This window comes from Podarcis filfolensis, assembly GCF_964270895.1.
Source record: "Podarcis filfolensis genome assembly, chromosome: 10".
Classification (NCBI taxonomy): Eukaryota; Metazoa; Chordata; class Lepidosauria; order Squamata; family Lacertidae; genus Podarcis; species Podarcis filfolensis.
Window position 1 is genome coordinate 42,675,258 of NC_139612.1, and position 23,814 is coordinate 42,699,071.

A 23,814-nucleotide genomic window follows, 5' to 3' on the forward strand; every position below is an offset into this window, starting at 1 on the left:
CTTTTGCGATGGGAAAGGGGAGCACATTTAAGTCGAAGGAGCTGCGGAGCCTTTGCTGGTTAGTTTGGTACTTTTAGGCATGCGTGAAAATAGTAAGTTTAGTTCACATCACCTAGACAAAGCACTGAGTTCATTTTTATATTGAAAAGTTTCCTTTAAATTGGGTATTGCCCTATGTCTTCGCACAAGGAACTGATCCCCGTTTTTCTTATCTCCGCCTCTACAACTCGCTGTATGGGTCGTTTTTAAGTGTTTAGTTTCGTCCTAAGCCTTTCATAGGTCTGGGAAAGTCTTGGTGGTTTCTTCCTGTCTGATTGGCGGGAAGCTTGAGACGTTAAGCTTCAAACCAGAAAAGCCCGCGCTCTGCCCTGTTCGGTTGCTCCAACCATCTTTTAGGAGGCGTGTAAGGCGGGAAGTTTGAGCGAGGCCCTTTCCGCTCCCGACTGCTTTCCTACTCCGTCCGAATCCGAGAGAATTTCTGCTTGATCTTTCATTTTACTGCTGCAGCTTCCTCCAGTTCTTCGAAATAAAACCAAAAACCACCTTCGTACTCTGCTTTGTTTATGCTTAGTAATGCCTGAAACAAAACTAAATGCTCTTTCTTTCTGAATAAATAACGCTCTCTTACAGCTGATGCGGAAAGAACCTCAGACACAGTCATGTTGGCACGGATGAGAAGATGTGAAGGCTGTGCTGAGTCGGAGCTGCAGCGAAAAGGAAGCCTTCAAGTTGGCTTCCCTGCTGCCCATCTGCCAGTAACCGCTGTGCCCACTGAGCTTTTCTAGTTCTTATAAATTTTTGTACTTCTACAAGTGTTCAGGTTTACTTGAGCCCACTGGTGCTTTGTGTGCGTGTGCGCGTGCACTGCTGTTTTAGCTACATGAAGATTTGCACTTGAATACTGTAATGAATTTGGTATTTATAAGCATGTATATGACACTGCATATTTCTCGAATTGCACTTGGCGGCTTGGTTAGCTCAAAGCTAGCTGTTGTCCTTCTGAGTATGAATGAGTGTATGGTTTTTTGTGGTTCTCACAGCAAAAAATAAAATAAAAAATCCACTCAGTTCTCTTACATGGCACTTTTCCCTCTTTTGGGTTTTGTTCAGATCCAGAAGTACTCATATGGCGTCTTTATAAATGAAAATACCACTTTTCACCTTTGCAACCATGTTCTTTTTTATTTATTAAAAAACACAGCATGCTTATTTTCTATAAATATACCAAAGTGCTAGTTTTAGGGATATCTAGATGGATCCCAGGGTGGTGTGCAATAATAACAGCAAAAGACAATAAAAACAGTTGGGAAGCTGCAATATGGGGGATATGTTGTGATTACCCTGTGATAAGCAACAGGCCATAGGCAGCTGCCAGCACCCACTATTTGATTCCCCCGCAGTGCTTCGGAAGTAGTGTTACTCCTAGGCATTCTGGGAAATAAAAATGGTCACGCCTGCTGTGGCTCTGCTGCCAGGGGATAACCACTGAGGGTTCCACCAGAGGGCATCTTGCCAGGGAGGGACCCTCCATTCTAAAGCGGGTTCTGATAAGTAAAGGGTGCATTCTACAACTGGGCTAGCCAATGTGGTGCCCTCCAGATGTTGCTGAACTACAACTTCCACCATCCCTGGCCATTGGTCATGCTGGCTGGGGCGGCTGGGAGTTATAGTCCAACAACATCAGGAGGGCACCATGTTGCCTACAGTTGACACCTTGGAGGCATTTAGTAGCTTCAGGTTCCAGGCCTCTGCATGACACTGAAACTGCGATCCATAACTGAAATTAAGGCCTGTTTCAATGTCTTTTCATTTTTATACCTTGTAACTCCAGTTTGTGTGTGCGTGCATCTGTGAATAGTGTTAACCAGGCCAGAAGTTTGATAGATTTCCCTGCATTATCACACCCTTATAAGTAAATTTATAAGCTGGGTGAGTGGCCGAGGGTATCATTTGGTGGGATGTGTCAGAAAACATCAAAGCAGCCTTGCAAAAGTCATGATGCAATATGCTTCTCTCCTCACCCCACAGTCACCAAGCTGTTAGTGCATCCTTGCTAGTATCAAGCTGTCAGGAATAATCTTAAATGCACTCTAGAACCTAGGTGGGCAGTCTGTGTCGCAGGTCAAATGATGGATGGCTTGCGTTTTGCTGGATACTTTGGAGAAGCACACACATTTTGTTATCAAAGCTAACAATTTTTAAACATTTGAAACACTCAGAGCGTCCCAATATCTTCAGCATTAAAAGGGAACTAATGCACAATTTAAGATTATGAGACATTTAGGAAGTGCCACCTGTATATTATACTTCACTCAGAAATCACCTGCTGCATCAGGCAAGTGTTTGGATGTTGGCACTTTATGCTTAGGAACATTGCGTGGAGTCAGAACAGAGATAACAGCCACCTGGGATTAGAAATGGAGGGCTAAGGAAAACTGCCAGTCGCTTGCAAGCTGAAAAAAATTCTATTCATGCTTCCCGATCAGTTAACCTTTCCTAATGATCCATAAAAATAAAGAATTTTGTGATTAACATCTAGTGCTCATATGATGTAGCTCAGCTCTCCTTAGACAGTTAGTGCCCAATAAATTAAATAAATGTGGTGTTGCCTCCTTTGATCACAGAGCAAAGGGAACATCTTTCTTCTTTTTTTTGCAAAGGGAACATCTGAGCCCTGCTTTGGTACTTCAGAATGCAACGGGGCAGCAATCTGAAATAAAGGAGCTGAAGTGGAGTGGGGGGGGGGAGGGAAGCTCTCCTCTCAATATTTATGGAGACCAACCAAGTTGAAAGCCCATCTACCATCTCTTTCCTTGCCTCACTAATGAAACATTCTTTGTTAAGCCATGCCTACACGATACGATTTGCTGCTGATCTTGATAACCACATGCCACAAGCAGAGTGCAGGAATGACCAAGATGTTCCTACACAACAGGTGCCTGCACCTGATTCTGTTTCAAAGGCTGTCCTTTGCCAATGAGCTAAGCCACACACCTGTCTTTTCCTTGTCTCATTAGTGGAGCTGGCTGGAGGCTTCTGTCAGCCTTTAGGCAAGAGTATCTAGGGAGACTGAGATATTGGAGGGGGGGGGGGAAATTTTGCACACCCAAATTCCTTCCTTTTTTTGCAGTGCTGTGGGGTGAACCTATAAAACCAGGCCAGGCATCAGCTGGTGTTTGACCTGGACAAGCCCATAGAAGCAGCCATAGTCACCAACCTTTTAAAAAAAATTAGCACAAATTGGCTGAATTTTTCCATCCCGTAGTCATGCTTTTGAAAATATGTCCCATGTTTGAAAATGTAGTCCAGTGTAGTTTGTTTCTGCCCTTGATCTCCTTTCTGTGGTGCAATGATTTTTGAGAGCTCTAGTTACCCCAGACATTATAAAATACTGTAATGAATTAGGAACTTTCAGTAGGGGAAATTGCAAGCTTCCAGAGCTGAAGGATGGTGGTTTCTACAGCTTTTTGCTATAGGGTCTCCTTCTGCACCACCAGCTTCTGCCCCTCCAGGCTATGCATAAAGCCTTCATAGATAATTCAAATTTTCCCAGTGCAGACTACATTGATAGACTGGGCTACAAACTGGAAATCCATGATTTTGCCACCTTAGGCAGAATGGGACAAGGGCTTACCCATGCAAATTGGAAATGACGTCTAAAAACCCCAACAGTATCATGGAGCACTCTGAGGTGCCCAGAGATAGTTGGCATGGCAGATGTCCATTTAGCTGCGCTGTCCTAGGCAACTGCCTGGTCTACCTGTACATTAGGCCTTGAATCGTAAGTACGCACTATACCTTTAAAGAACATTCAAATCACATTCTTTCCCTCAGAGAATTCTGGGCACTGTAGTTTAACCCTCACAGAGTTACAATTCCCAGCAGCCCTTAACAAACTACAGAGTCCAGAATTCTTGAAGAGGGGAAAATGTGCTTCGAATGTGCTTTAAAGTTATTGTATGTACACAGCCTGAAACATTTAAGTGGAACAAACTAACAGGCAGAATTACCCAGATCCTACCTTTTCATGATTTCTGTATGGGAGTAAAAATTGCAGCTATTTTGAAATCTTTTGGTATAAACAGTATTAGGTTAAATAAATTGACAACTTACATTTATGATATTGTCTGGTAGAATGCTATTTTATCATGACAACAAATGTAATTGAATTCAGTATGTCTAAAAATAATAATAATAATAATAATAATAATAATAATAATAATAATAATAATTTATTTATATGCTGCCCACCTGACTGGATTGCCCCAGCCACTCCAGGTGGCTCCCAACAAAAATTAGTAAAAACACAATACAACACAATGCACTAGAAACTTCCCTGAACTACTTCTGAGTAGACATGGTTAGTTACGGTATCTAGTTTTCAGTTTTATGTGTACACCACAACTTTCTCCTATCCCACTCCCCATCATATTCCGACAGCATAAGAGGGATACCTGTTGTGTATGAAAGGTATGAATAATGTTTCATCTTTTGGAATTTGACTGCTATTTCTATGTTCTGGCTGGTCCTGTTAAGTCAGTCACACCACGGACCCATTATATCTTTATCTTGCCAGATAAAAAGCAGTGCCCAAGAACTGCCCTACTGCTCAAAGCTTTCCCAGCTATAAGACAGCCTGGCTTGTGTGGGTACATTGGATTTCGAAGTTTTGAGGAACAGCCTGAGCACAAGGAGCAAAGTGGTTTATCTGAAAGGAATGGAGAAGGTCTCGGATGCTGAAGCAAAGATGCTGAGAACTCTGTAGAGTGTTCCAAAAAGCGGATAAAATAACAAACATGTTACGCAACTCTGCATTTCTGGTTATTGCTGCTTTGCATTGGCTCATAACACACAAACGTAAGTACAGTTTTGATTAAGTACTTCGGTAGACAGATTGACCCTAAACTGTTTGGGACATGTGGACTTTACTGGATCCAGCAAGGTTACTTGTGTTTGTATATTTGGGGCTAAAAAGTACTGCCAGGACCCAAAGAAGACAAATTGTGTTCCATATGTACACAATATCCCTAATTATATCATACCTTAGTACAGATTTTAATTGTAAGCCACTTTGAGAGCCCACTGTGGCTGGAAAGCAGGATAGACATATGATCAGTAATAAAATAAATTGTTCAGCCTCACTCATCATGAGGATCCTGTTGACTGTAATCCATGAAATATAAGTGATCAAATATATGTGATCAAAGACAAAATCACAGCCAGGGCCCAAGTGACAACGTAATGATATAAAAATGATGATTATTTAAACATGAACAGCTATACATGTAAACATATGTGAGTATGCTTCATGACTTTCGTGAGCATGCACACTTCTTCAGATACCTGAAGTATCTGAAGAAGTGTGCGTGCACACGAAAGCTTATACCCAGAACAAACTTAGTTGGTCTCTAAGGTGCTACTGGACAATTTATTTATTTATTTCGACTGTGTCAGACCAACACAGCTACCTACCTGAATTGGTAATTGCTGTTCTTTTTTCCAGGCAGTGCTGGCAATGTTGCCATTGCAGATGCTTCAATAATCCCAGTTGGAGGTAAATCCTGAGTGTGGCTTATTTCAACCTAAACCCTTCCTTATCCCACTTGCCTGAGATGGCTTATGTAATAATAATAATATTTTTGCTGTTGCTGCTGTTTGTTGGAATTTGTTGCCTGCCCTTCGCCACAAGGTCCTGATGTGGGATATACATTCATTCAACAAAATGGCATTAAAGCATCGCTTTAAACCACAAAAGGCGCAAAGATTACTACAGGGCAAGAAGGTGGGGGACAGAACTATATGATCTTGTCTGCTCCCCAGAGGCTGAAGTAAGAGGTGTCTTTTGCTGGCTACAAAATATAAGAGAAGGAATAGAGGGAAATGATTCACTCTCAAATTATAAAACCAGGAGTCTTGCATGCCTATTTGCATGGGTGGCGGCTGCAGACAAGTGCAGATGCCTGATTTTGGGAAATGCTAGGAAAACAGTACTTTCTGATGTCTGCTGAAAGCAAACTCCTGAGTGTGGTTGTGCACGCAATAAGCCTCTTTTGGACTGCAGGCTACTACTGTGTAAACTCGACAATTCTGTGATTCTATGTCTGATGTACAGGCTCCTCATGAGTCCACTGTGCACCCAGATGGTTGCGTGAATAGACCTTCAGAGTCATTCATCAAAACCAAAAGCAGATTCAAGTGTATGAGAGAGGCAGCAAAATATCTCTTCACACAGTTGTATATGGTTAACATGTGAAATGCCACTAGCACACTAGTATAAACTGATAGATTAGACAACTTGCATCAAAGATAAGTAAGTGGCTATGAGCATTGACAGCTAGATTTGTATCTTCTATATTGAGAGATAATATATTCAGAGATAATAAATCCTTTAAGTTGGAATTGCATAAGACTCATGATCTCATGGGTTGGAACCCCATGTTGGGTGAAAGAATCCTGCATTGCAGGGGGTTGGACTAGATGACTCCGTGGTCCCTTCCAGCTCTGCAATTCTATGCTTCTAAGTACCACATTCTGGGGACAAGAGAGAGTGTGGATATTGCCATCTCACCCTTTTTTCTGAACTGCCACAGAGCATCCAGTTAGCCACTGTCAAAGACTGGTGTTTTAAGTGAACCATTATCTGATCTGACTTCAGTTCGATATCCATGTGCTATTTGTGTTTCTGCTTTTGTTTTGGCAGTAAATAGATGTGTTTTTTCTCCACATCCCCTCCAGATCCTAACATTGCAGTGGGAAAAATGTCGTCCCAGTCGAGCACGTATGAAGAAAAGGGGAAGTCAAAAAAGGCCATAGATGGTTCACTGGCCAATAGTTATGCTAATGGAGACTGCACCCTGACGAGGAAGGATTTTGAGCCCTGGTGGATGGTAGATTTGAATTCAGCATTTCAGGTATCTGCTGTGGTGATCACAAACAGAGGAGACTGTTGCGAGTCAAGGATAAAAGGAGCTGAGATTCTCATTGGAGATTCGCCACAGAAGGGAGGCACGATGAATCCCAGGTATTTCTCTGCTGTTAACAAATGAATGGTGATGGAAAACCAATAAAGATGACATGCAATATGATCTTACTTGGAAGTGAGTCCTGTAGGGTTCAGTGCAACTTACTTCCAATAAACTTTTCTTAGGATTGGAACCTTAGACCCAATCCTAAAAACATTTTTGTTGTGAGTAAGTCCCATAGATTTCACTGGAGCTTACTATTTATTGTTTGTTTTTACGCATTTAACACAATTTATATACCACCTGATGTGCAATCACTTTATCAAAAAAACAAGACTTTCAAGCTGTTTGCAATGTTCCGAGAGTGAATCTGCTGTAGTTTTCGCTAGCAGGTTTGTTAATTATACATAACTGAAAAAATAGACAGATCTGGAAGTCAGTTAGTCGTGTTGGTTTCCAGAGGACTTGGGGGATTTGGAATCTGCAGTATAAGACCATTGATTCCTCACTGATGATGTTGGCAGGGCTCAATCTGAAAAAAATGTACTACTAAAACATGAACATCCTAACCCTCTCAGTTAAACAAATGGAGAGGCTGCTTCTGGGTTTTAACATCTATTGCATCAGCCACTCTTGTAGTCGATCTGTATCTCCTGTCCTCTCTCTTTGGAGGGACGAGCCTGGAAGCTTGGACTATGATTGTGTCCCATACATACACAATATCCCAAATTATATCATACCTTAGTAAAGATTTTAATTGTAAGCCACTTTGAGAGCCGACTGTGGCTGGAAAGCAGGATAGACATATGATCAGTAATAAAATAAATTGTTCAGCCTCACTCATCCTGAGGACTGATCCTGTTGACTGTAATCCATGAAATTGGTAGTTTCCAAAAGATATTCTGGAGGATGCTGTCATTGCATGGAAGCTTCCTAGGGGGTTTTCGGTGAGAAGTCTAGTAATGGTGAACACATCATCTAGATGGTGAACAAACCAAGAGGTTGTGGACTCTCCTTCCTTGGAGGTTTTTAAGCAAAGGTGGATGGCCATCTGTCAGGGATGCTTTAGTTGATATTCCTGCATTGCAGCGGGTTGACTTGAGGTCCCTTCCAGCTATGATTCTAGGAATCCAAACATCCCCAAGCAGCAGCTTCCTCATCACTGCTAGTCTCTCCCTGCATAATGCAGCTATAGGAAAGTGTTGAATATGGTTTCTTGGTGTGTATGAATAATATGTGTATGAATGACATACAGGGTAAGATAGACCTGTTGTATTAACAGAGTAAGTATTCTAGAGCAAGGGCATCCAGTATGGTCCCCTCCAGATACTACGGACTCCAACTCCCATTAGCCCTGGCAAGCATCATTGGCAATCAAGACTATAGAAGTTACAGTCCAATGACAGCTGGGAGGTACCACATTGCTGCAGAACGTGCTGTAGAACTGTCTACACTTCTGCATAGTTGAGCTATGGCATCTCGATCACAATATGTAGTGATGACCACTGTCGCAGATGACTTTGAAAGGGGATTCAATCAATTCATGGAGGATAAGGCCATCAATTGCTACTAGCAATGATGGTCAGGGGAGTGCTGCTACACTCATGTTCTGCTTGTATTGTGGCTTGCAATAGGCAACTGGTTGGCCATTGTGAGAACAGGATGCTGGAGTAGATAGCCCTTTGATCTGGTCCAGCAAGGTTCCTCTTAGGACGTTTAACTGCAAAGAAATGATTGAGCAAAATGTTCTGTGTCTCTTGCTGATATCATTGATCCTTTTGGCCTAAATATTGGTGGAGTTCCCACATTTCCATGTGCCATATCTCCACTGTGCTCTGAGGTCATGCCGCTGAGTAATGCTCTAGTTGCTTTGCAGGTGTGCTACAATCAACAGCATGGGGCGTGGGGAAACCATGTCCTTCACCTGTGCAGGGATGCAGGGCCAGTATGTGACCATTACAGTCCCGGGGAGATACGAGTTCCTCTCACTCTGTGAAGTGCAAGTTCTCGCACACCCATGGCTCCATGTGGGTGAGTAGATGGCCTCTGTTGTGGATTTGATGTGCACAGCAAAGGAACATGTTGCTCATGCGATGTGGGCGAACCAAATCACTGATTGTTAGAAAACCCCTATTATCACAACTCAGGTGAGAGAGGGCCTTCCTGCCTTTTCTAGAGCTGACCCATGAATAGATAATGTCAGTAGCTGCCAATGGGGCTGCATTGCTCTTCCATCTTCCCAACATTGTGTGTCACTACAACTTCTGGGGGTTGGGCAAGGCAGTGGGAGTTTGGCATGGTGTGAGAGGAGCAATGGAACCAATCCAACGCTCTAGCTGCTGCATGTATTTTGTACCCGCAACACATGACGTTCCTGCTGCCTTGCCTCCCCTCTTGGTAACAGGCAGGGAAAAGACAGCCGGGTAATATTCTATTCTATGTTAGTCCTATTCACCGTTGAAGTCAATAGACAGGACTAACTTAGGTTTCTTAATTTCAAAGGGTCTACTCTGACTAGGACTTTGTTGGACACAACCCCAGGAGAGCAACACAGTCCCACTGGCTGCTACTGGAGAACAGTATGTCTGTCGATGGGGAGTAGAAGCTTCTCCTGCCTCCACATCTACTCTTCTGCTGGAACGTCACCTCTCTCTTTCCGTTCCTGATGTATGACAACCCACAGTTTCGTCACATACATTTGGGTTGTTGTTTTTTAAAAAAGCAAATAATTTATTAAGTTCATACAACCCATACAAAATTTAAACATCAAGAATATTATAGAAGTTTACTATCATAGACAGACAGATAATAAAAAGCATATATACTTTCAGCTCCTGTCAGACATAATCTTCATTTTACTGAAACCTGCTCTTATATTTTCCCTGACATAATATGTTTCAGAACTTCATAGAGCTATGTAATCAATTCCCTGCCTTAAAATTTGCAACTCACCCTTTATGTATTGTGTTGCCAGGTTCCGCCCACTGATGACACTAATAACTTCTCTGAACCTCTCTCTCTCAGCTGTTAATTTTACAGCATTTAGCTGTTCTGATATCTTTCTTACTAAGTCTCTGTTATTATGTTTCTGATTAATTATCCAGGCTTTTGCATATAGTATTTTAGCTAGAGTTATAATATATATAACACTTGGTTTTGATCGCATACTCTTATATGGTCTTTTACATAATATTTTACATGAGGAGGTCCAATGAAACCTAGCAGTCCAATATTTCATGAAGGACTGTAATAACCATTTGCCTTATTTCACTTCCACCAAAGGTGAAAGTTTGGTTACATAACACTTGTGATTAATGTGAATATTTTTCTCACCAGCGTCAGAAGCTCAGATATGTCATTTCTTTTGCAGTTCATGATGGTGGACGGAGCCCTGTGAGAGACAGTGAAACTGATTTAGGTAAGTTGCTCAGTTGTGTGTTGGACTATGACTCCCATCGGCTCCAGCCAGCCTGACCAATGACCAAGGATGATGGGAGTTGTAGTTCAGAAGCATATGGAGCGCCACAAGTTCCCCACTGCTTTGCTGAACAGTGATTTCCTGTAGAAGTGCTAATGATGTTTTCCCTTCTAGGTCTGCAGGGCAGAGTTCTGAGTTTCCTTAATGAATCGAAGGAGAGTTATGTTGTCATATCTCCACTGCAGCCTCTGAATGTCATGGAATTCACGCTCTGCATGAGGGTCTCAGTAGAGGATCTGAGCGATCGCAAAGTCATTCTCTTCTCCTACCGCTCTCAAAAGGACGAACTGAGGATCTTGCGTGAGGCAAAGGGCTGCTTTGGCTTACACATGGGGGGTCAGAGTGTGATGTTTGCCCTCCCTGATCTCAGCACTTTGGGAAGTCATATGTGTGTCACCTGGGAAGCTGAGTTTGGCCTCACCGCCTTTTGGATGAATGGGAAAAGGAGCGTCCGAAAAGTGCACAACGTAGGGCATATTGTTCAGTCGGGGGGCACTGCAATGCTTGGATGGGATCAGTGTGCACAAAATACATCCGAACAGCAGAAACGGCGTTTTGTGGGGGAAATAACGGATCTCTACATGTGGGATTATGTACTGAAATCTCAAGACATTCAAGATGTGTTCCAGGTCCACCAGTTTCCTAGAGGAAACATCTTTGACTGGAAAATGTTATCGTACAAGATTACGGGGAATGTGCTGGTATTACCTAAGGATTAACACCCAAGGAGGATATGGGCATTATTAAGATATGCAGGAGATCTTTTGTCTTCCTCCTTTGCAAAAGAATAGACGAAAAGGGAAGGAGGGAAAGCACCACCTGAGATGTGGAAGCGCAGCTGGTGTCATTATTCACATTGCCTGTAATTATTCACATTGTAGGATTGTTGACTGCCGTATGAAAATTCCTTCGTACTGAAAATTGTTGAAGTAAATCATAAATTTTAAATAAAACAGCCCTATGAATAATCAAATTTGAAAACAAGATTTATTTACTCATGGCAAGCTGTTGTGTATATAAGAAAGACATATCTATAACTGTACTAGGGGCTAGAAACTTATTGTGCGTTTGTGAAAGAAAGCTGTGGATTCTTAAAATGTCTATAAAGACCTTGTGGCTTTAATAAGGGTGCTCCAGGAGATATTTGAGATGCAGCGAGCTTTGCTATTTTCATTTTTGTGACCATTATTAAAGTATGTGCACTGTTGCTGGCCTCAGTGTACTGGATAGTCTGAGTCACAAAAACCAGAAACATACAAATGAGAAGCAAAGCTGTTCCTAGCGCCAAAGATCAGACAATCTAAACTTGAAGTACTTAGGGATGCAACAAGGGGAGATGAAAGAGTGACAAAGAGCATTGCTGCTGTGCAGGCTACAGTCTCTAAGCCCGCTGCAGGCTAAAGTTAAATAAAATTCCCAAAAATAAGCTCTGTGGAATAATTATATGAGCAAACATCATGTCATTCAGGACAAAGTTGTGAAGAGTGCTGATGAAATTAGAAATAGGATGAATAGTATCTTTGCACTCCAATAAAATCCATCTGGGAACCCACGGGAGATGGGTTATTGTTTATCCAGTTCAGTTGAAAATGTTTTGAGTGGGGATTCAAGAATCTGACCAAGACAACGTACACACATTTTATTCTAGAATCAATGGAAACTTCATATTTGTGTTTTCTACGTAGCCCACACTCAGTCTAGGTCTAGTGCCCCCCTTTTTTTGCTCCTCAAAAGCACTTATTCAGAAACTGGTTTCATTCTGAAAATAAAAGCTCGTTGCAGATTGATTCTGCATTACCTCACAGTGTGTCCATTTAAAAAGAAATGTAGGTGGTTCTGGCAATGGGGATTCAATTTACACTTGGCCATATACCAAGACTGCAATCACCACATCCTTCTTCGTTCACCTGGGGCATGTGCAGGGAGGAAAAGACAGGGATATCCTAATCAAAGGGAAGGTTTTCCAATGTGTATCAAGTAACCACACACCCACTTTGTCTGATTAATTTATATACACAGTCACCTATATAGAAAAACAACCATTATATAGAAGACTGTCCCCTGACTACTCTTTAGAAATATGGGGATGGATAGCTCAGTTACTACTTGCAAAGCGCTGGAACAGGCCGTGGAATTTGGAGCAGAGAAATGGCAGGAGAAAGGGAATACTTAGCCTTTCCTGCCCCCATAACTTCTTCTAGTTCCTTCCCTGTTTGTTTTTACAGTCTGTGTATATTTGTCATAATAAGTAGATAAAACCAGCTTGGAAGGGAGGAAAGTACAGCATTTCCATCCTATACACTGTTCTATAAACAGTCCTGGCCCCCAGTCCTACTGCTTTGTGGATGAGAAGCAGCTTCCTAGCCCCTTAATGGAAGGTATTAATGTAGTTCCAAGATGGCGTCTTTTGATTTATTAAGATCTCCACCATTGTTTTCCTACCATGAGGTCTTCCAAGTTCTTTTCGCAGAAAGCTTCATTCATTCCTTTATTTGTAAACTACAGCTTCTTCTTCACTGTTACAAGTTGTGCTCAAGCAAACATGCAAAAGCCACATCCTTGGCACATGGCTACACAAAGAACCCCTTAGGCCTTTCCTGTTTTCAGGTGGGTTTCAATCACATACAGGTGAATTCAGGTATTGTAATTAACACTGACTTGGAACCCTTGAACAAAAAAAGCCCCCTGCTCCTCCACCCTGGCACATCAGAATTTTTGCAATAAGGAAAATAAGGGGAAATGCACTGGGAATTGTAGTCCAAAACATCTAGAACAGTGGTTCCCAATTAGGGGGTCCGTGGCCCCATCCCTCGCGGCCCCCCAACTAATTTTTTGTCATTTTTGCATGGTAATATAACAAATTTTATGGTCTGTTTTAGCGCTGTGCAATTTTTCAATATACTGTACAAAAGCACTTTTGAAATCACACCACGATCAGGGGCGTAGGAAAGGGGGGCAGGGGGCCACCCCAGGTGCCATCATGGAGGGGGGTGACAAATTATCAAGGAACAATTACTGCCCTACTAGGGAGGTTCATTAAAAAAAACTTTTTTTAAAAAATGCCTGCTCCAAAGGTCTTATCTTACTACACTAGGGATGATATAGCTACATAAGAAATTTCATGCATATGAGTTAATATCTTGACCCTCCTCCACCAAAATAGCTGTTTATTTGGCCGTTTTCCTATGTCATGAAGGCTGAAATTTCAACAAAGCACACACCTTTGCTAGACTCTTTTCAGGCACCTGCTAAAAGCATTCTTCTTTAGGCAAGCATGCCTAGATGCTTAGGAAGTTGAAGCAATTTTAATCTTAATATTTTAGCTTTTGTATGTTTTAAAGTAGGATTGTTAATTTTTCTTGATTTTACTGCTGTGGTTTTTTTTTGTTTTTTGTTTTGGTAAACCACTTTACCGGTTTTTAAAAATAAATTTTATTAAATAAATAGGCAATAAACATAAATAAAATAACACAAGCCAAAAGACAATCCACAGTATCTGCCCACAGTCGTCTACTTGTTATCAGAGGCTCAGAATCCACATTCCTTTGTAAGAAAATATGAAATAACATAAAACCATTTTTGCAGGCAAAAATAAAAAAATAACAAAAAATCAATGTGTGTGTGGGTGACAATACATTTTCTGCATTGGGTACCACCTGACCTTCCTACGTCTCTGACCACGATAACGATTTTGAGCCAGCAAGACGCAGCAATACAGTGGTACCTCTGGATGCAAGCGCAAACTCCCCCAATGCTGCTGCGTGCGGGAAACTATCTAGGGAGTGTTTCCTGCCGGCAGCTGCGTGGGGGGAGAGGCTCAACAACTTTGGGCCATCTCCCTTCATTTTCCTAAAATTGAGTCCCTAAAAATAGGGGGGCATCTTATAGACAGAAAAGTACGGTAGTTACCATGTGGGGTGTGATGAGATAAAATCAAATGTGGGTCCATAGTAGTAGTAGTAGTAGTAGTAGTAGTAGTAGTAGTAATAATAATAATAATAATAATAATAATAATAATAATAATAAATGTATATCCCGCCTATCTGGCTGGGTTTCCCCAGCCACTCTTCCAACAAAATATTAAAATACAATAGTCTGTTAAACATTAAAAGCTTCCCTAAACAGGGCTGCGTTCAGATGTCTTCTAAAAGTCTGGTAGTTGTTGTTCTCTTTGACATCTGGTGGGAGGGCATTCCACAGGGTGGGTGCCACTACCGAGAAGGCCCTCTGCCTGGTTCCCTGTAACTTGGCTTCTTGCAGCGAGGGAACCGCCAGAAGGCCCTTGGCGCTGGACCTCAGTTTCCGGGCAGAACGATTGTGGTGGAGATGCTCCTTCAGATATATTGGACTGAGGCTGTTTAGGGCTTTAAAGGTCAGCACCAACACTTTGAACTTTGCTCGGAAATGTACTGGGAGCCAATGTAGGTCTTTCAAGATGGTGTTATGTGGTCTTGGCGGCCGCTCCCAGTCACCAGTCTAGCTGCCGCATTCTGGATTAGTTTTAGTTTCCGGGTCACCTTCCAAGGTAGCCCCACATAGAGTGCATTGCAGTAGTCCAAGCGAGAGATAACTAGAGCATGCACCACTCTGGCGAGATAGTGTGTACCTTTTTGAGGAGGAAAGATTGTGTCTTTAGAATATTGTCTATAATAATGTCCCTTATTACTTCAGTTTAATCTGGTGAATTTAATGCATACCTTTCCAGATATGATTGCACTTGGGAAATGCATGATAGAAAAGCAGAATATAACTCACTTCTGGGAAACAAACAAACAAACAAACAAACAACAACCGAACAACATCGGTGTAAAGATGATGACTAATTCCAAATGTATGACGACCAATGTCTGAGTTAAATGGGTGCTTTGTGCAAAGTTAATTGCTGGTTCTTTGGAAGGAGGCTTAGGTAAATATGATAGTAAAAGCAGGAAAAAGGCCAATGATAAATAATCATACCATTGGTTGAAAATCCTGGCATCAAGAACAGTATATCTCTGTGGATATAACATGGCTGATGCAACTCCGTATTTACAGGCTTATGGCACAGGGAGAACAATGTAGTGGAAAAGTTTCAGACAGTTCCCTAGCTATTTGAGTTCCCAAATATTTGGTGTCTGTCTTGAAATTTTCATGTGATTTCACCTTGCTGATCAATGTGGTGTGATGCAATATCTGTATTTATATGACTGGGAGAATCAGAGAACTGTTTCCAATTTACCTGTTTGTTTTTAAATTTAAACACATAGTCCATGCATGTTTGCTGAACTTTTCCTTCATTTCAGTTTCCTTCTTCCATTCATCATTTTGTTATTGACAAGGAGAAATATTTGTTCTCTGAGAAAATCAAATCAGTATCTCGTGTCCTTAGTTTGAAAGAATCCTAATTGGAGGATATCAGTATTCAGAAAGGTATATTAACCTCTTCGAAATTCTCCAGATGCATTGAAGAGGAGAGTGTTTTCCCAACGATTTCTCTTCTGAATTTTCTTTACAAAGCCATTGAGGAGGACACCATGCTTTTAAGAAGAACCTCCATATCTGTGGCATTTTATCTCTGCCTGCTGCTTATGACTCCTCTGCCAACGCTAACTTTCCAAGAAGGTATGTTTCTGAGCTTGGGCATCAATTTCCCCCTTTTCTTCTCTCCTTTTCAGTGATTCCACCAACAGCAAGATTCCATTTATTTATTTATTGCATTTACACCCACCTGTTTCTCCAAGGAGCTCAACGTGGCATACATGGTTCTCCTCATTTAATCCTGTGAGGTAGGTAAGGCGGAGACGCAGTGTCTGGCCCAAGGTCACCCAGTCAGCTTCATGCTGAGTGAGGTTTTGAACTCTGGTCTGCCAGGTCCTACTCTGATACTGTACTCTAACCACTGTACCAAATTGGCTCTCATTCAGAGGCTCATCAGCCCACAGGTACGTACCAATTCACAGCACTCTCGGCATCTCTCCAAATCTGAACTACCGCAGAGTGTTTCTCTGCTCTCCCCTGATTAGCTGAAGTGTATTTTACTTCCAAAAGCAGTTGGGGGTGGAGGGAAGGAAGGGAGCCTTCCAGGGCATCACAGGAAACCTCAGCCATGAGCTCTTGATGGGGGCAAAGGACCAACCAGCCATCTTCCCTTCTGAAATGTGAAACAGAGCTCTAACATCAGAGTGGTATATCTGATGCCAAAACCTCCCTTGCTCTCTCTGCCACTGGCTCTTTCAAAGCACTGGCCTTACTGGCACTGGCTCTACGGCTTCAGAAGGGCTGGGAAGGGGGCATTCTGGTAAGCAATGTGGATCCGAAACATCTTAAGCCATCCTGGTCCCCTAACACACCATTAAAATGGGAAAATATTGAGTCATGTTCCTGAGTGTGACTAAATCTCCCCCTCTCCTTTGGAAAACATTTTTTTTATGGTAATGCGATAAAAGGAGAGAGGAGTGCATGTGTGTTCAAGCCTATTCCCACAGTAAGAGAATAATAACCTGCGCTTCAGCTCTAGGAGTCTCTCTTAGCCAGTCAATCAGATTTTTATTGTTTGTGGTCAATGGACACTGCAATATTATCTAATAACTCTGCCGCTCCTTGCAGGATTCACTTGCCCAGAGAACTGGTTGAAGCGTGAAGGAAAATGTTATGGCTACTTCGAGGAACCTGCGACCTTTGCACAGGCTAGGGTAAGAGATGGTTTATCATTGTATTAGCTGTGCATATGAGGAGTCAACATCCCTTTCCTCTCTGTGAAAATAGAGACTGGACAGGAAGGTGCTGGAAGGGTGGAGTTGGGCCTGGCTATACTGAGGCCGGTGGCCATTGATGGAGCTCATGGTTTGGCGCACTCCCTGTGTGACAGGAATCACTTTGTGGCACAGCGTGGCTGGCTCCACACAATGCGGGAAGGCTGGTGTTGGCCCCCAAATCCCACAAGACCTCACTTGCTCGCATTGCATGGTCTTGCGTGAGTTCTGGGAGCGGGTGGAAAGGAGACCTCCTTAAAGAAGGTTGCTGTGCCTCAGGTCAGTCCTTTCCTCAACGAGTTTCAGATAAGAAGGCACAACAATCTGTGGGGAGAGTGCAGAACTTCAGAGGTTGGTATCAGGGTTGTGGGGCGTCAGGAGTGAACCTACTCGACACTGGATTATCGGTTTATTTACTCAAAGCAAAAGGGTAGTATTGCCAAAGAGTAGATCCCTAATGCACAATATTAATCCAGTAATTTTAAGGCAGAAGAAATAGTAATGAATATAATAAAGAACAATTATCATTATTATTTATTACATTTGTTAGTTGCTTTATCTTGCCCAGGGCAACCCAAAGTGACTTACAACCAACCAACAAACCAGCCAGATCAAAAAACACCACATAGATACATTAGAACCAAGAGGAAAAAGAAATACATGAAAAATATCCCGCCCACTTCTAAAAGGCTACAGAGAGTTGAAGGCCAAAGGACTGGTTATAGAGGAAAGTTTTTGCCAGGCACAAAATCATGACTTTTCAGCCTTGGTAGCATTTATCTGTTTCTCTTTCATTCTTCTGCATTATTGTTTTAATGTAAAAAAAGATGAAAATGGAACAAGGGCAAAACTGGTATTAAATTATGAGCACTTAGCACTAGTGTTTGCACAGGGCTGGAAGGCTTATCCTGCAAAGGCTAAACTGCAACCAGGGGCAACTTAATTGATAAAAAGAAAGAAAGAAAAAAGAAGCTAGACCTGACTCTGTTGATAGCTGAGCTCTAGCTATTGCAGCAAGCAAACCTTTGTTCAGTTTTGGTAGAGGATGATTTGATTAAAAAAGAAAGTCAAAGCTAGCAGCTGGGGACTGTGTCTAGAAGCTGGTGCAACCCATAGAGTGAATGGCATTCTTTGTGTCCTTGTGTAGGAGAAATGCCAAAAGGAACATCGTGCCGACCTAGTCTCTTTCCATAGCAAGGAAGAAGTCTGTGCAATTGCGAAATTTGTTGCCGGCTTCAGTGACAACAAAGATGTTTGGATAGGTCTCCACGATCCTCAAAAGGTGAGTGCAGCAAGCTCCTTGGTGCTTAACGTCTTGGGATGTTTCCAACACTCTTCTCTTCTGAATTTCTCTCTGGATTTTGGAAATCAAAAACAAGATCAAGTAATTCAAAAGTGGAACTGATGCATTGGAGATCTCCATGATGGCAAATATCAACACAATCTGTCAGGAAATGCCACTCTCTGACCTAGAAAGCCTTCTCCAATAATTCCTTATCTGTAAGAACTTTCTCTCTCAAGGTTGGGGAGAAACACATACTGTATTGGACTAGCTGTAATGTGGAAGTGAGAGTGTCAAACTGGGTGCAGGAAGGCCCGGGTTCTAATGTTGAGACAGCCAATCGCCATCTAACCCAGGGAAGGGGAATCTGTGGCCTTCCGGGTGTTGCTGGGCTTCGACACCCGTTGTTGGGAGCGAGCCAGCAATAAATCACACAGACTAAGTGAACTTAACTCTTTATTTGAAGAAGTGGGATCTGCTCAGGAGTGCCAGGCTAATGAGCACTACAACTCTTATTCGGTACAACTTGTTGTTATGAGGCAGTTGCGAAGAATGGAGGCTTCCCACAGCTGCCCAACCCTCCTCCTCTCCCAGGTTTTCCCCAAGCAATCTGAGACTGTGGCTGGGTGTCTGCCTATGCAGACATGGGAGACACCCATGCTTCTTCACCAGCCTGACTCATCTCTGCCTCTTGGCCTCACTCCTCTCCTGCTTCTGTTTCTGCTGCAGCTTCTGGACTTCTCTCTGCCACAAACTCTCCCTGATCACTAAACCCTGTTACCTCTTCAGCTTCTGACACCTCTTCCTCCTCCTTCTCCCTCTGACCACTCATCATTGTCCCACCACCAATCCCCTGTCTCTGAGCCTCCTTCCCTTGGAGCTTCCGCAGCTGGTTCCCCTTATTCTTCCTCTGCATCCAACCAGTCCATGGCAGCCATTAACCCCAGCCAGCATGTCCAGTGCTCGGGATGATGAGTGTTGGAGTCCAACAATACAGTGGTACCTTGGGTTAAATACTTAATTCGTTCCGGCGGTCCATTCTTAACCTGAAGCACCACTTTAGCTAATGGCGCCTCCCGCTGCTGCCGCGCCGCCGGAGCACAATTTCTGTTCTCATCCTGAAGCAAAGTTATTAACCCGAGGTAATATTTCTGGGTTAGCGGAGTCTGTAACCTGAAGCGTATGTAACCTGAAGCGCATGTAACCTGAGCTCCCACTGTATATGCCATAAATTTCTTATCACTGAATGAACTTCATAGGTCAGCAGGGAGGAGAATTTGGTTTGATCTACATTTTTAAGTGAATTGATCAAATTCACACCTCTTGGGCCAATATATATATTATCCTTTGGCTCTCACACTTCTGGTGGAAACACTGGTGCCTGCAGGTGTTGTGTTGGCAACCCCTATGGAAAATGAAGAGCACAGGCCTCCAGAACATATCTGCCCTTTACAGCAGAGTGGGGCGGGGCAGGGGGAACATTTCTTTTCTTTTCTTTTTTCTATAAATATTTATTGAATTTTCCAATTTTATACAAACACGAAAAGAAAAAGAAAAAGAAAAATATTAAAAACAAATCAATTTCAACAACGGTTTTTCAATAACATGTTTCTTTGACTTCCTCATACCTCCCCTTCTTGTTTTCTAGTTCAAATTGTTAATCCAGCAAATCCTAATCTCTTAACATTCCTTTTAACTAACACCTTATTTTCCAATCAACTTTTTAAATTTTATGACTTAAACAATTTTAATCCCAGTTATTTTTATCATAACAGTTAGAGACCGCATAAGTTCAATACAGCGGCAGGGGGAACGTTTCTGGCTGGAGGGGGTCAGATCTTTATCTTCCCCACTCCTCTCAGGACAAAGATGGCAGGTGGGCAACCTGCCAATCACCTCACCTCATAGTGATGTCAGGTGACGCTTCCCCTAGGAACCCCAGTGAGCAGGACTTCAAAGCAAACTGTGGGGCTTTCGAAGAGCCCTTTGTAAACACAGCACACAGGGATGTTTACAAAGCGCCGTTGAATCCTGCACCTGTGCTTCTCCATCAAACCTTCACAGAGATTTGAAGCAGAAATGCAGAGATTTGAAGGTGGTGGTGTTTGAAAGCCTTGAGCATGGTGCATTCCCACTGCCCATCAGCTGATAGGATGGGAATGCAATGTCCTGCATCAAAACTACCCAGAATCTGAAGAAAAAGACCAAGTTGCTTATTGGCTCCCAACCAAGGCATATCACATTGCGGACCTCCTACTTAGCCGTAAACTCAATGAAGTCATACCACAGGTGTGGGAAATCTTTGACCCTCCAAATGCTGCTGAACTACAACTCCTAAGCTTCTGAAAACATGGCTAATAGCCAGAGATGGTGGGAATGTAGTCCAAAAACATATTTGGGGGGGGGTACAGATTCCCAACCACAATTTTATTCCCAGGCAGACTGGTCTAGGACTGCAACCTTGGTAAGTTTCTGCGCCATTCCACGAGCATTCTCCAAAGTATTCCACATGGTTGATTCCCCTAGTAACCGCATTTCTTGCCTTCCACCTGCAGGATAACGTATGGTTTTGGACTGATTCCACCAGGTTTAACTTATATGCATGGCTGGATGACACACAGAGAAAGAATGAACATTGTGCACTATTGCTCCACGGCACAAGTAAGTGTGCAGGTGCTTTGGCAGATGGGGACACAGGGATTCAGGAAGGAGAAGAGCAAAATACGGCTGCTTTTGTGTACCTTCCAGCTCTAACACTTTGAGAGCTGAGATTTATGGGTGTTTCCTCTAAACAGCTGCAAAGCACTGCTTGGGTCAGAGGCGGGAAGGATGCAGTTTGTAGCAAAAAAGTGGCTGGCACACCTAGACACTCCTCTTCTGTTGCAGCCTCTTCCCTCTGCCACATCCACCCCAGCCAGGGTTCCAGGCATGTGCTTGCTGGGTTGTTAAAGCAAGAGCAAAGGGGGAAGAGGATTCCAGAGAAAATGCTTTCGGCAAGTGAGGTAGCTGTTCTGTACAGCAATTGTACTGTGAAATTGCTTGGAGATGCTTCCTAGGATTCCTAAATGACATAAAGGACACCACCACCACTCCGCTTAGCAACTGTTCGGTAGAGGCCTGACTTCCCAAATCTGCCAGCTTTGTAGCTCAAACCAGTGGTAATCCTGATGGGCTTAAAGACTTTTGCCTGCCAGGAAAGGTGGCATATACATCAACCAGGTGGCTAGCACAGGTAGTCATAATCACATTTTTAATATGCTGCCACTGTGTCACCTTAAATATCCCGTGCTGCCACTTGTGTATGTCTGTGCATTCACCTCCAGCCAAGGAGGCTAGAAATTTGGCAATTAGAAATTTGGACACAGAGTTGTGCCTGGAAAGCACAGCTCAAAAGGTAAGTGCACATAAGCCCATTGTCTGTGGTTTCTTATTCTTGCTGCAGCCTGCAGTTTAGCCAGTTTTGCAGGTTTCTGTGGTGCTTCAGGCAATACTTACGACTTTTCCAGACAGCCTTTCTAGACAGTACATTCATGGTTATTTCTGCTTGTGATGGCACAGGGCAGTCTGACGAAAACTTGCTTTCAGTACTCTTTGTGCCTGAAATGTTTTGGGGCAGATATTCTGCTTTGTTTCCAATCAGCGCATGTCCTGCAGCTTTGTATACTTCAAATGTCCCAGGTTATTGTTGTCTTGCCTTTGTTGCCCTGTGGTGCAAGAGTGGCCCCTCCAAATGGCAATGATGCAACAACACCAGGGGCGTATTGCAGAACAACTAATAAAGCAAAATGACGCATGGATGGTCCACTATAAATGCACTGCTCATGCATCAGTGATATGTTGCAGAACACACCCATGCAAAACCCCCATTCTGGAGGAGCCCTCAGTGAAGATGAAAAAGGGGGCTGAGTCAGCCACTCATGCTTAGCATTTGAAATCTCAGGAGCTGAATCGGTGAACTTCCTCCAGGTCAAACATTGTGTTTCTGGTGATGGATACAGAAATTCTGACCATGGTTTTGATCTGCGACAGCTGTTTCAGACATATGCATTTTCCATATAGGAAAAAAGACCTGCATAGTACTGTTCTATTGCTTCAGATGGGCACTGAAGACAGTTTCCCCCTTGGCAAGCTTTGAGGAGGATTGCTCCCAAGTGAATTTCATACCGTTATCTCTCTTGACTTTATTTTATTAGACAGAAAACCCCTATATGTTTTTGTTCATTGTGTGTGTTGTTTCTTGTGCGTTGTAAGTGAACCTGGATAATTCATACAGAGGTGGAATATACAGTATATATTATTTAAAAAGAAAATAAATAATTGAGGCTGTGGTCATCCCACATGAATGTGTGAACTAGCCCAAAAAGGTCGTGGAGTGAACAACACTTTTCTAATAAGACAGAAGACAGTTAATATTTTAATTATTAGTTTTAATAACCTATATTGCCTGTTTAATATTGTTTTGCAGTATGTTGTCCAGAGAATGTTTGTGGACGGGTAGATATAAACATGTAATGCATAAAATAAACAACCCTGGGAGGTTGCATCCCAAGGAGAGCACAGATCCTGCAACCCACAAATCACCCTGGTATCTCAGCTGCCTTATTTTTCTTTCCGCATAGATTACATTGCATGGGACAGCAGAAATTGTGAAACCAAGAGCCCCTACATTTGTAGAAAGACACCACAAATTATCGTTCGTGAGTGCTAACAAGGAGGAACCCTGGCTGGCTGTCTAGAAGAACCTGCACCCAGAGGGATGTCAACTCCTTCCATGACTGCTAAACTCACCTGCTACTCATCTATAGGCTGAAATCCCAAATAAACAGTAGAACTTGCAACTCTATGTGGCTGGGTGTGTCATCTGTTTCAAGATGGGGAAATAGATTCCTTGATTTTTCTTACCTATTTTATTTATTTAAACAGTCATAACCCTTACTTTTACAAAGTGGTTGTGTACCCAGCAGAAATAATTTAGACAGCAAACAATCTTGGGGGTTGAACCCAAGACCTTCTGTGTGCTGTGGCCCTTCCTGTTGAAGATACTCACCTGTCCCACCTGTCTCCTGTCATGGAACCCTGTGATTCTCAGGTAGTCACATGTCCAGGCAGTTTCCAAACCTAGACCTGCTTAGCAACTTCAAAGTGATTGTCTCCTGTGCCTTCACACCATAATAAAAGGCTAATAATAGCACAGTGCACATTGATGCATTTATTAATTTAGGTAAAGGGACCCCTGACCATTAGGTCCAGTCATGACTGACTCTGGGGTTGTGGCGCTCATCTCGCTTTACTGGCCGAGGTAGCCGGCGTACAGCTTCCTGGTCATGCGGCCAGCATGACTTAGCTGCTTCTGGTGAACCA

The 23,814-nt window shown here is 42.8% G+C and overlaps 1 protein-coding gene across 5 annotated transcripts; it reads left to right on the forward strand.

The window, feature by feature from the left end:
• The first annotated feature begins 4 nt into the window (after nucleotides 1-4).
• LOC310743438 (pentraxin fusion protein-like) lies at nucleotides 5-23,296 on the forward strand. Of its 5 annotated transcripts, XM_083573685.1 has the most exons (9): nucleotides 4,582-4,857; nucleotides 5,504-5,554; nucleotides 6,736-7,021; nucleotides 8,839-8,993; nucleotides 15,937-16,041; nucleotides 17,026-17,111; nucleotides 18,319-18,453; nucleotides 21,009-21,114; nucleotides 23,073-23,296. In XM_083573685.1, exons 1-9 carry the CDS (start codon nucleotides 4,797-4,799, stop codon nucleotides 23,159-23,161), a joined length of 1,074 nt encoding a protein of 357 aa, XP_083429811.1. In that variant the 5' UTR covers nucleotides 4,582-4,796; the 3' UTR covers nucleotides 23,162-23,296. The 5 variants fall into 5 exon arrangements, with proteins under 5 accessions (XP_083429810.1, XP_083429812.1, XP_083429811.1 ...); XM_083573687.1 differs by lacking the exon at nucleotides 15,937-16,041; XM_083573684.1 differs by lacking the exons at nucleotides 15,937-16,041; nucleotides 17,026-17,111; nucleotides 18,319-18,453; nucleotides 21,009-21,114; nucleotides 23,073-23,296 and adding exons at nucleotides 5-92; nucleotides 10,333-10,380; nucleotides 10,555-11,413 and having other exon boundaries at nucleotides 4,577-4,857.
• Nucleotides 23,297-23,814: the final 518 nt, after the last annotated feature.

Coding starts and splice junctions, on each gene's coding strand:
- LOC310743438 (XM_083573684.1), top strand. CDS start 4,797: ATGTTACGCAACTCTGCATTTCTGGTTATTGCTGCTTTGCATTGGCTC. Junction 5,555..6,735: donor TTCAATAATCCCAGTTGGAG/GTAAATCCTGAG, acceptor CATCCCCTCCAG/ATCCTAACATTGCAGTGGGA. Junction 10,381..10,554: donor AGACAGTGAAACTGATTTAG/GTAAGTTGCTCA, acceptor TTTCCCTTCTAG/GTCTGCAGGGCAGAGTTCTG.